The sequence below is a fragment of the Protopterus annectens genome, chromosome 10.part0 (assembly GCF_019279795.1).
Source record: "Protopterus annectens isolate FY-2018-M chromosome 10.part0, PAN1.0, whole genome shotgun sequence".
In the NCBI taxonomy this organism is placed as follows: Eukaryota; Metazoa; Chordata; order Ceratodontiformes; family Protopteridae; genus Protopterus; species Protopterus annectens.
Genome location: NC_056744.1, coordinates 1,452,894,228 through 1,452,907,412, shown reverse-complemented (window position 1 = coordinate 1,452,907,412; position 13,185 = coordinate 1,452,894,228). Strand labels below are relative to the sequence as shown.

The window sequence follows — 13,185 nt, the reverse complement described above, 5'->3', positions numbered from 1 at the left end:
AACAGTCTCACTACTTTTCACCAAAGTGGAAGAATGGAACAAGTTCAAGTCACTGTTAACAAAGGATAAACTCAGCATCTGTAAAGACCAGAAGGCTGGTCTGATACAGAACATATCCGCAGAACAGACAGACCTCAGTCTACTCTCCAAGGACATGTCCCTGTACTGATGCTCCAACCTATACCTGAGGCTGAATGATGGACTCTCCTGCAAGTCTCAAACAAAAAGTACAAAGCTAGTATCTTTTCAGTCATCAGTAAAGCTAAAAGCTTTTCCTGATGTCTAGGAGTGAAAAGATCAAATATGATACTATTTCATAATGCTTTGCTCCTCCTATGACAATAACGGCAATGATGGTGCAGGCCCTGATTTGCCATTTGGGCAAATGGATAATACTGATAAATTAGAACTGGCAGAAGACCACAAAACCCAAATGGATAATACTGTTTTTTTGTTTGTTTTTTTAATATACATTTAAACTCTACAAGTGAAAGAAAAAGGACTGATATGGTATACTGCACAAGCAGCAAAAAGATCTACTTGGGCTCAGATGACAAGCATGTTTATGCATCAGGAAAATCACTCCATAATGTGCATCAGAATGAGCAAGCAGATGTCTTTAAATGCATGCTTATCAAAGACTTTTTTCCCAAACATGGCTTAATGGACAAGATGAAGTAAACCGAAGGATTCATCAAGGATGATTCTCACTATTAGATCTTCAAATACAACCAAGAAACACAGACACAGCTCAACTGCAAACAAACTTGCAAATTTACTTGCAAATAATCCACACAACTTAAAATATCATAAACCAGCTTCTTTACAGCCTGCAATGACGTACCTGTTGTAGATTCAAAGAACAGGAATAGGGAGGTAGGATATTAGAAGGATCAACCATGTGACTTTAGGGAGGAAACAGGCACCAAAGAAGGCAACAGCAAAATGAATTACTCCTAGCTTGTTCCAATGGTGTAAAGGGATAAAGCCTAGACTACAGCCCAGGTATGAACAGTAGCTCAAGCATTTGACTGCACAGGCAGGAAGTATAGGCATACTTGTCATGGGAGAGAAGGGTGCTCCCTTGGGACACATTCCCACAGTTGATTTCATGGTGGTGGGCAGAGCAGTCTTTCCCATAGTAGCCCACCACCATAGGAGTGGCATTGACATCCAGTAATGCCACTGTTTGCTTTATCTTGGAACTGCAAAACTAAATGGGCTATTTTACTTTTTGGATTACAGGAAAAAAAAAACTTATGTTTTTACCTATGTCTTACCTCCAATGTCTTTTTGGAAATGAAAGTCCACACCAACAAAAGTATGCCAATGCAAGTAATGGCAATGATTTATGCACACCATCAAAACATACAGCGTATGCAGCAACAACATAACAGTTCTTCAGAAGAGCAGCTATTTACATTACAGCTTCCTAATAAATCACATATATTCATTTTCAATGGATAGTGCTTCCCCCACCTTTGAGCTATAGCTGACAATTAGTCTTACTAGGATAAGGGACTCTCTTGTTGGTGCAGTTAGCATGGAAATACAGCACCTTATACACTAATCTACGTACCAAGGAAATGCAAGTTCAATTTTTAATGTCATGACAATTTCCAACTTCAAGAAAATATTCAATAGGCAGTGCTCATCAACCAAAGTAAATTCAAAAATAAACTTTCTGCATCAAAATTGCATAATATGGTATTGTACATGGTAAAGAGGTTACTCCAATCTCTAAGAGTTTGTTTTTCACAGTTGCTATGGAAACTGCAGCTATGCATTTCAAACTCATTTCAAATTAATTGTATATCAGCTTAAATGTACACACCTCTCTAATTTCATCTTGTGCACTGTTAAAATAAAAAAAGAAACACATGCCTCACCATATATGTGCTAGTGTAGATGAAGGCAATCCCGTATTTATGAAGATATCCCTGACCTCTATTCCAGAAACAAATCCATCCATGTCTTTGTCAGCCGTCAGGAAAATCTTATCATATTCTACTTTTTCTGCTGGTGACACAACCCACTAAAAAACAAACAAAATAAAACAAATTAGATGGATATAATAAGACTTCTAATTTGAAAATAACATATGCACTGTCACAGTAGAGAAACCTAGCAAAGGAACAAGATATTGGGAGCAAACAACTCAATCAGGAAAGGTAAATGAGTGGGATGAGGCCAAGAAGACATTTGGATTGCAGGCTAGAGACTACATTCCCTAAAAGGGTTTGATCTCATGAGTACAGGCAGAGAAAGGGATAGGGAAGTTTTATGTAAAAGACCTGCTCTGGTAGAATTTTCAGTTGACTATAACAGAAGCAACTGTTAAAAAGGGATAATTAGGGCATATAAAATACTGCATGATAACTATAACAATAGGAAGATACATGTATGGCTCCCAAGTATGCAACCAAGTCCAGAAGGTTTACGATCTCTGCCTGGTGTATTTTTATACCCCAAGCAGACTTCAAATAATTTTTCCTCAGGTAGACAGCACATATTAGAGGTGTGCTGGAGAAGAAAGAGGTTACTGGGAACATATTTTAGGAGTGTAATGAGTTGGTAGATTTAAAAAATTCCCTACAGAGTACTCTGTCAGAAATACTGGGTGAGCAAATGGCTGTAAGTACTGAAATTACTCTTTTGAGCTGGGATATAGGATCTGTATTGCTTATAATAAATGCTTCTTTAAGGTTAATTCTATTGGTTTCCAAAAAAGCAATTACTAGAAAATGGAAATCAAAGTCTACACCAACTGTATTTGAGGTAGTGAATATTATAAAAGAGATAAAGAGCTGGAAGAGGAACCTTTAGAAAAGGGAAGGAACAAATTACATAGAAGTAAATGGAAATAGTGGAACAATACATGCATAATAATGTTCAGGAGGAGGAGTAAGGTTTACGGGAAACTAGAAATTCAGTAATATTTTGTAATATTTGACTGATGATAGCAGCAAAGACAATATATGTGATGTATATTGTATTGACATGGAAAAAATGTTAATTTTTTTTTTTAATGTATGTTTGCCTAGGTCTTAAACAGCTTTATTAAATTATCACTTAAAAAATACACTGTCAATGTACTAGTTGATATAAGAGATGACATTTTTAAATGATCCCCTATCAGCTTATATATTCGCTACCAATCATAATTCAATCACTTGGGGAGTCCACCATGGGCAGAAGGAGCTACAGAACTGCACAAGGTCACAGTCCAAATAGCTGTACTAACTTCCTCAAAAATAACCCGACTTCCACAGCTAATATGAAAATAACACTATCTGATAAACATGTGTGCACTGACAACCAAATAGAAACACCACAGATGACTGCAATAAAGACATTTTTGGAAGCAAGCAGTGGAGGCAACCACATCTCTAACATCATGAGCTTTTAACACATCATTTGTCAAGTTATACCTAATGGTAAAATGTGGGTGTCAATCTACTTAGAAAGTGCCATCTTGCAAATAAGCAAGTCCAGTCCCTTTCCTCCCTTAGAGTGCAAGAGATGAAGCCATCTTTCTAAACCTGTAGACCTGACAGCAAAGCTACAGGTGAGCATCCGGAATAAGAAAGGCCCTCTGTCCCTAGTTTCTGCCCCCACAAAGAAAACCAAGATATTAATAAACTAGCTCACTGACAACAAACCCTTAAGAAGGATAAATGGGTTCATGTGGAGCAACACTTATCCTGGGAAACACAAAATATGGTTGCTGAGCCATACATGCCCAGAGCTCTAAGATCCTGTACAAACAGATAACAACCATAAAAATCATTTATCAAGAAATGAAATTCAATGCCTCTAATTTACAAGCTCAAATGATGGAAGGACAGTTTAACAGCCAAGAAGTGCAGATCTATGAACACAGAGTCTTCAAAGGAAAATGGAAGTATGGAACTCCTTTCAGGAACTGCTTTACCAGTTAGTGGTTACCACTATCCTATCTCCCAAAAGGCCATGATGAAGACAAACAGACACCTGCACTGTGACCATAAAAAATAACTAATGTACAGATCACACAAGTGATTAATCCAAAACTACTTACAAATTAACTGAAAGGGGTGTTACAGGGTACCGCTCAATGGAAACTCAGAAGTATTTCCACTTGGAGGCAAAGGTCGTACTAGTGAAAAGATTCCTAGCAGCTTCAATAAACTCCAAGATTAAAAGTGGCAAGTCCACAGGTCCAAGGGGTCTACAACAGGAACTAGCCCCTGAAATGGAATGAGTTGTTACTACAAACATTTAGGAAGACATCCTCAGCTTATGCTAAAAGAAATTTCTGTACTGACAAGAAGTGAGTACCTAAAAAGAGACCATTTTCAGCCACCATGGTGCAACAAGAACTGATTTTTTTTCCGTGAGCTCTGTGATGAGGTGTGGATCCAGAGGAGGATTTACAGAATGATTACAGGAGCTTTCTGTGAGTTAGGACAGTGAATGTATCCATCACAATCTCCTCCTTACTCTGATGAGTTAAGTTGAGCTGAAGAAGAAAGGACCACATTCTCTAGAGTGGCAAACTGCATCGGTTCCACCTCCAAAAGATCTTCACAAAGGGTAGTCTCTAAAGCCAAAGGTACAGAAAGACTGAAGATAATGCACAGAATTCATGCCAACTTGTTCACCTCCCAGAGATGAACAGGTAAGAAAGTGCGATCCCTGCCTATGGTCCACTCACAAACATCTCCTCCCTATAAAGGAGGGGTCCCCCCCTAGAGGGCCCATCTCTATACCGGAAGAATGCAAAGTTCCTGTAATCACAGCTGCACAGGTAAAAGACACACTCTCCAAAGCCAAGAACACAGCATCCATGGGACCTGACAATATCCCCGGCTGCGTTCTACATGAACTACAGAATGAACTGGCACCCTACCTAAGTACCATGTTCAATCATAGCCTCACCTCAGGCTTTGTGCCCACTGAATGGCGCACCATGGTTATCCCACTCCACAAAGGGGGAGCCACGACGGTCCCTGGGAACTACCGCCCCATTAGCCTGATGAGCCTGGTCTGCAAGGCCATGGATCGTATCATCATGGAACTCAAACAAAGACATTGGTAATCTCCAAACTCTGGACCCTACCCAATTCGGATTTGTAAAAGGCAGATCATGTCTCCTAAACCTGACTGACTTCTTTGAAGCAGTCACCAAAGCCATAGATGAGGGTAAGGTGATTCACACAGCCTATCTAGATCTCGCCAAGGCTTTCGACACCATCCCCCCACTCTGGAATTATAGATAAGCTCACTAAACTAGGTATAAATCCCTATGTTACAAGATGGGTTGCCAACTAGCTCACGGACAGAACCCACACTGTGAAAGTAGCAAGACTCCAAATCTGACTTCAGACCAGTGACAAGTGGAGTACCACAGGGTTCAGTCTTGGGTCCTCTCCTGTTTGGTATCTACTTCTCTGAAGTACAGGCTAACACAGAAGGTCTTTGGCTAACAAAGTTTGCAGATGACTGCAAACTAGGAGCCATAATCGAAACTCCTAACGATGTGGACAGACTACAAAAGGGCCTCACTGAGACAGATGCCTGGTGTCAAAGCCATGGCCTGAAGCTCAATGCCAAAAAGTGTACTGTCATCTCCTTTGATAAAAACTCTGTACCCATGAACTACCACATAGAGACCTTGGGACATAGGTGGACAGTAGTCTCTCCTTTGATAATCACATCGCCACAGTGGTCAGGAAATCCTTCTATGTGGCTCACCTCATCACAAAAGGTTTCTCATCCAGAAAAAAAGAGGTCATTGTTCCCATCTACTCATCACTCATTAGACCCATTATAGAGTACAATGCCCCTTTTGGTATGTACCTCACAAGGCATCTACAACAACTGGAAAGGCCACAGAAATACCTCACAAAGAGGATTACTGGCCTCAAACAGATGCCCTACGCAGACCGTCTCAAAAAACTCCGTTGCATATTGCCTACTCAGAGGCGATTTCTGCCTAACATACAAAGCTATGTCAAACCCAGAGCTGTTGGACATGCTCCACTTAAAGAAATCCCAATCCCTCTGAGCTACACGCTCTAGGGACCTAAACCTTGTCACTACAATAAACAGAACATGCTGGAGGGATAGATTCCTGTCCCAGAGACTTCCCATACTCTCGAACAGACTACCTATCTATGTCAAATAGAGCTCCTCATTAGTTCCTCATTAGCACTCCAAGAAAAATCTTGATGACTGGATGGGAAATAGGAAATTCACCCTGGGGATCACTTCTGTGGCTCTGCTCGACAGGGGCACAGGAAAATTATTTTCTTGGGTGGCGAAAGCCAGGGTACATTTTTGGCTAGGCTTATATATGCCCTAGGGCCAATAGCCTAGTACCTACCTATGAACCTATAAAGACTGTATATAACCTTGTTCTCCTTTGTTTCTTTAGTTAATACATAACAGAATGGTTGTTGACTGGATGAAGAGAAGCCATGGAAGTAAGTTCTCCTCCTAGGTCTTTAAAGATAGGAGCACTACCCCAGCTCCAACAGTATGATGCAAACTCCCTCCTCAAGAGGAGCTACACTTCATGCAAAGTATGGTAGCATCAGTGACAACCAACCAATGAAGTCAAGAATCTGTAATTAATTGTGCTTCAAAAAGAGAAGGTCCACTAGAAAGGTGGTGAGAAACATCCACCACTCTAGGACCTAACAACTAAGGTTTGACACCAGAATCCATTTTGTGAGCACATTAACAAACAGTTATGATGGTGTCTCTGATCACAATTCTTTTGTAGTGCATGGAGTGTAGTGATTATTGTGAAAAAGGTAAACTATCTTAACAACTGTTAAGCACCCCTGTTTAAAGGGTTAAGATTATGTACTGCCCTAAACAGTAAAACCTGTCAGTACAGCAGTAGAATTAAAAACAGCTTTCTTTCTGCTTGTTGTCGGGACCTAGTAATCTGCCTCTGACTTTCTTTCTCCAATGTAACACATTACACTGTCTTGGCAGTACATTAAAAGCCGGCAAAACATTTTGTGTTTTTTTTTGTAGCTAATAATACATGGAGCAGATGAAGCTCCATGCACTACAAAGAATTATGAATGGGTCTCCAATCTTAACCCTGCATTACCTGTTCTACTTTATTTTATTTTTATTTTTTTCTAACTTGCTGACTTTTGTTTACTGGGAAAGTCTGACTGGGTAGAACCACATTTTCAGCAGAGGGTCGGGGAGAAAAGCTCCGAAGTATTACAAAACCATTTCAAGAACAATAATTTTATAAACTTCAAAAATAATACAAAAAGATATACAATTTACATAATTACACCAAATTAGACACAATATGAAACATTGGTTAAGAACAGATATCAGTTACATGACAATGGTTTAATATTTAGAGACATTTTAACCAGTTTATAGAGAAATTAAATATATGTTAGTATAATATAAATAGGAACTGCAATATGCAGTGAGAGAAAAGCAGGCTTATGGCATATTTAGAGAGAAAGCCAGGGGAGAGGAATTGATAGAAGTAAGGCGGTGGTGGTGCTGCGGTAGAGTTGTTGCCTCACAGTAAGACATTGTCCTGTTCGATTCTCAGCTAGAGCGTCTACTGTGTGGAGGCATGCGTGAATGGGGGTACCTTTGTTGAAGGTTGTGCGTCAGGGCTGGCAACTCGGCACGTAAAAATCTACTGTCAATCATTAGCGGACCGGAGTTCCAATGTGGCGACACCAAACCGGGAAAAGCTGAAAGACACAACAAGGAGGTTAGTGAAGAATGGAGAGTAAGACTGTGTGCAGTGTAAGGTAATAAAAGGTACTTGTTCACATTTAGGGATACAGTTTATCCTGGCGTTGAGCAAGAACAGAGCTAGATTTTGGCTAGGAAGTCTTTCAGAATGATTTTAAAGGATGGGAGGGAGGGTATTGACCTGATGGATACAGGTATGAAATTCCAGGCCTTAGCAATATGGTACAAGAACAGACTGCCCAGCAGATTTGATAGGTTTGTAGACAGAGAGGAGTTTTTGGTCAGTGGATCATAATGACTGATTGGGAACACAGTTGTAAAGAATGGCATTTAGTGATGGACAAGCAGATGGATGCTAGATAATTTTACAGATGGTAAGAAACTGTGCATACATTAGCTGATGGGATAGTTTTAACCAATTTAGAGGTTTTAGTGCTATAAAGTGGTGGGTTCTGAAAGGAGTATTTACTGCAAATTTAGCACTTTGCTATAGCATTATTTTGATTTTGTGATGACTGGATGATAGTAAGGATGGGAGTGCAGTGCCATAAAGAAGTGTGGGGAGGAGATGGGTTGTGGCAAGTGTAGTTTTAGTTGTACTGGTGAGAAAAGATTTTGGCTCTGTACAGAATCCCTAGGTTTTGATGAGTTTTTCTTATGCAGCTGTGTATATGCAGGTTGGATTTAAGATCATCATCCAATATCATCCCTAATAATGTGCATTGAGAAGTGACTTAAATGGTTGTATTATTAAGAGAGAGGACTTCAAAATTTGTTTTTTCATGAGAGAGGGATTTGTTGTAAATAATTAGTATTTTTTTGGGGGGGTGAGATACAAAGTCATGTTTCAGTGGTTGATAAAGCTTCCCGAGTATTTTTTTCTGAGGTGTGGCATGTTGTCAGATGTGCAAGTGAGTGCAGAGTCATCCGCGTACTATATTAGGGAGGCCTGCTGTGTGGATGTTTGGAAGGTGTTGATGAGAATGTTAAAGAGGAGGGGACCATGGACAGAGTCTAGTGCTACACCAGTGGTGACTGGGATGTATGCAAAGAGGGTGGAGTGCCATTTCACTGACTGATACTTAATGGACAGGTAGTGTTGAACCACAGAAGGGTGGGTTGAGAGAGAACTAGTGGTGGAATCTGAAGCAGAAGTTTGCTGTGACAAACTGTGTGCTTCTCTCTCAGTGTGAATTTCTTGGCATCCATGTCTCAAAACAATACTTTGGTTGTGATCGGAGACCTGATCATAATTCTTTATGTTGCACACAAAACCTGAGCTGCACCAATGTACCACAATTTACAGAGTCGAGGAAAAAAGTAAAAGTACAAATCTAAAACCAGTGACAGAGTAAAAGCATCTGCAAAGACAGCAGGCAGAAGCAAAGTACCCTTCTGACTCAACAGGTTTAAAAGCTACTGTACAATTTGCTCCATCACATTTTTACAGCTTTTAAATCTGTGAAAATGTTTCGGAAGCTCTTCCATGGTGGCTATCTTCCATGGTGGCTACTGTTAATGCTCTAGCATGAAACTGGAGCTTAACAGTGCTGAAACATGCTTAACAAAGCTGCATCCTTCCCAGTTTCGCAGCATAATCACAATGCTTCATGCAATACAAATCCTCTTTGGAACACACAACACTACCGACCTGCAACAAAGGGATAAGAAAATTTTCTGAAACAAGACTTTTCAAAGATGCTCAATATACAAAAGGTCAAAAACGTGAAAGTAGCAATGCAGCAAGCAAAGACCACAGGGTTTTGAATGCAGCTGTTGTGTACACCCAGAACTACCTCACAAACAGCAAGAACATAAAATGTTCAACAATACAGAAACAATAGGTTTTTCCTTAAAGTCTACTTCTCATTTTTTTGAAGCTGCCATAAAAGAAACTTGATGGACAATTGCTGCTCCTGTGAAACCTCACAGATGCTTCCGCTCAAGAAAGTGAGAAAGTACTGAAGATGGATTCAATCTGATTGCTAAATTCCCTCCACTGGGCTGTCTAATCAACAGTCAAAGTAAAGGTGTGGGAGGGAGCCAGAGCTCTGTGAAGCTGGCCAAAAGGCTACTGCCCCAGTGAGAATGATGAATATCTTAAATTGTAAAACATATTATATAGCTCATCTTCGCAATATGCCTTCTGTGCATTTTCATTACAACAAAACAAATAACCTAATTAATCTACTCTATACCTAGATAGGTATCAAAATTGCTTATTGCTTTACATTTAAATGCACTGTAGATTTATAGTATCTTCCTCCTCTGCACATTACTATCATTTACTTTATTTACTGACTGATCGATTGGTTGGCTGACATTTGCTTACCTGGAAAGCCTGACTGGTTAATGCTACCAGTTTTCATCAGAAGCCCAGGGAGAAAAGCTCCACAATATAAGTACATATGATACATACAGACAGCAACTGACATCATATTAGATTAATAGAAGCAGATGTCCAGTGAAAGGAAACACCTGACACGTAGAAATAAAATTCAAACAGACTTTTAAAAATTCAAATCACAAGGTCACAAAGGTTTCAGACTTGTGTCCTTCTTCAGTGTGTAAAGAAAGACATCATTTAGTCTCATTTAAATACTATCAGTATAAAATCACATGACACAGCTCATTAAACTAGAAATTTCTTCTTAAAGGTGTACAGCCTTAAAAATCTAGAGTATCAATATATAGCATAAAGAATACATAATATGGCATAAAAATACATATGCAGACAAAAATCTAAAAATTAATTCTAGCTATTTTCTTATAACTATTTGTGTCTTTCAATACTGACTTAAGACTTACATTAGCATTAACTCCAGGTTTAACGTCTGCCTGAAGTAGTGTTATCCATTCATACTTGCTCATCTCTAGAGCATTATTAATATCACCACCTCTAATCTTTGGATACATAACATTCATAACACAGAATTTAAATCTGTGCTTGAGACAGCATCCTAAAGATGTTTTGCTAGTGCATTTGTGTTCACTTCCTCCTGAAGTCTAATATTATACCTAGAAACTGGAGTCTACTGTCCTCAGTACCAGAGATGAGGAATATTATTGGTGATAAACCTAATTTTTCCTATAGAAACTGTAACAGTTTGAAGAAATGCCTATGTTATAAAGACTTACAGTTGAGAGAGAACAGACTAACAGAGTAGGAACGATTCCATGCCATACATAACTGCTCATACTGTTTTGATGTACTGTCTGATCATGAATTTATACACCCCCTAACCAGGAAAAAATATGTTTAAAGCACCGGCTACATTAAAAACTAGCAGCATAATATACCTTGCTACCTATGTAGAAATGCACTGCATTTTATGTAGGCAAGTCCACATGTAGGTTGAAGGATAGAATTATTGAGCATAAATTAGACATCAGGAGAAAAGTGAATGATACTTATCCAAAGATTAGAGGTGGTGATATTAATAATGTTCTAGAGATCAAACCCTATGAATGGATAACACCGCTTCAGGTAGATGTTAAACCTGGAGTTAATGCAAATATAAGTCTTAAACCAGTATTGACAAAGAAACAAATGGTTATAAGAAAACAGCTAGAATGAATTTTTAGATTATCTGCATTATGTATTTTGCATTTTTTTATGTCATACTATGTATTCTTTATGCTATGTATTGATACTCTATTTTTAAGGTTATACCTTTAAGAAGATATTTCTAGTTTAATGAGCTGTCGTGATTTTATACTGAGTATTTAAATAAGGCTGAAAAATCTCTTTCTTTACACACAATGAAGAAGGACACAAGTCTGAAAGGTTTTCTAACTTTGTGATTTGGATTTATTAAAGTCTGTTTGGATTCTATGCGTCAGGTGTTTCCTTTCACTGGACTTTTGCTTGTCTCAGCAAAGGTTTACCTTAGTGCTGGTCCTTTCTGCTACTTATATCATATTATATTAATACACATATACAATCAGCATAACAAGTTCTATACAACACTGTACATTACAGAAACATGTGCATGTGATAAGTGAATGAATTTGGAAAGTTGAGATTACTCACTCATACAGAAAAATATAAAAGACTGGAACTTCTAATAATGGATATACAGAAGAAGAGGGAGAGAGTAAGAAATAAGTAGCTGTTAGAGGTGATATGGAATTGATATGGGGACAGAAGAAACAGAGCAACAGCAAGAGTAAGACAAAGAAAACCAAAAAAGAGAGAGAGAGATAGGGAGAGTGTGCATGTATTAAGAAGAGTAGAAGTTGAAATTAGCCAGGAGTGAAACATGTGCAAAGCAAGGTGTTTGAGAATAATTCTTTTAGTTGTGGCTTAAATAAATGAATGTTATGTATTGTCCTGAATGGGAATGGGACTGAATTCCAGACTTTCACCACACAGTTTTGAGTACAAACTCTGTCTGTAAATTTTGTGAGCCTTATAGATTAGATTTTGAAAGTGATTTGGGAGGTACTGTTAGAGTTGTACATGCATTCTGGGTAGGAAGTGGGATAATATATTATGTGATAAGACAAGTTGGCTGCAATTTAGCTAATGAGGTAAATCTAATTAATGTAGGGATTTTAGTGCAGATTTGTGATGTGTTCTGTGAACTGTATTAGCTGCAAATCTAGCAACCTTGTTGTAACACTGGTCTAGTTAGATTTTATAGTGGCTTGGAAGGTTAGTCAAGATGAGATGTATGCAGTGGCAAGACTGACTCTTGGGGAAGTGTTGAGGAATCTTTTGGCTCTACACAGCACTTTTAGCTTTTTGCAAGTTTTTCTATATTGTTTTTGTATGTGGAGGTCATATTTGAGGTTATCTATTGTATGCCTAACAGCTTTGTACAGAACACTACTTCAACTCAGTCAAGACATGTAATATTAAACAAAATGATTAATCATTAAGTCATTTACTAGGTATACTGTTGTCAAGTGAGGGTATGGAAAATCAAGGAGTTTGATGTTAGCACCTGTAACTCTTAACAACAAGGAGTTTGATGTTAGGAATGACAGATGCTGAGTGAAGGAAGAGTCCTCATATTCTGTTGAAAACTCAAGGAAATCACAGCTTCTAAGTAAAAGCAGCTTAAGTGGAAAATAAGCTTGTATTATTTTTATTACAATGACCAAGACCTCAAACAATTCCTCAACTTCAGACAAGTACTGGAGGCAATGTGAGAGGAACAGTCACACCAAACAAATAATATATTCTGAAACTGCAACATTATCTGTGTGGGTTGCTGTTTACAAGTGGTCTGATGCAAAGTGGACCTATTTCAGCCACAGCATGCCAAAACAATAAATGAGTGATAAAAGTAAAAAGCACAAACACTGCAAATGCTTAACAGAAGTAAGCATTTCATATTACAATTAAGTGTATCAAGAGCTTAACAGCACCTATAATATCCCATACAAAAAAGACGTTATGCAGAAATTGGAAAAAAGGGCAAGCCAAAAGCGTGCTGGGATCAACTA

The 13,185-nt window shown here is 38.5% G+C and overlaps 1 protein-coding gene across 2 annotated transcripts in view; it reads right to left on the bottom strand.

Annotated features, from left to right (window-relative positions):
• Positions 1 to 13,185, bottom strand: part of EPS15 (epidermal growth factor receptor pathway substrate 15) — a 2,462,763-nt gene that overhangs the window by 1,340,301 nt on the left and 1,109,277 nt on the right. For both annotated transcript variants that reach the window (XM_044086083.1, XM_044086082.1), the window contains exon 10: positions 1,890 to 2,035. In XM_044086083.1, the coding sequence (XP_043942018.1) occupies positions 1,890 to 2,035 (146 nt within the window). The remainder of the gene's footprint in view (positions 1 to 1,889; positions 2,036 to 13,185) is intronic.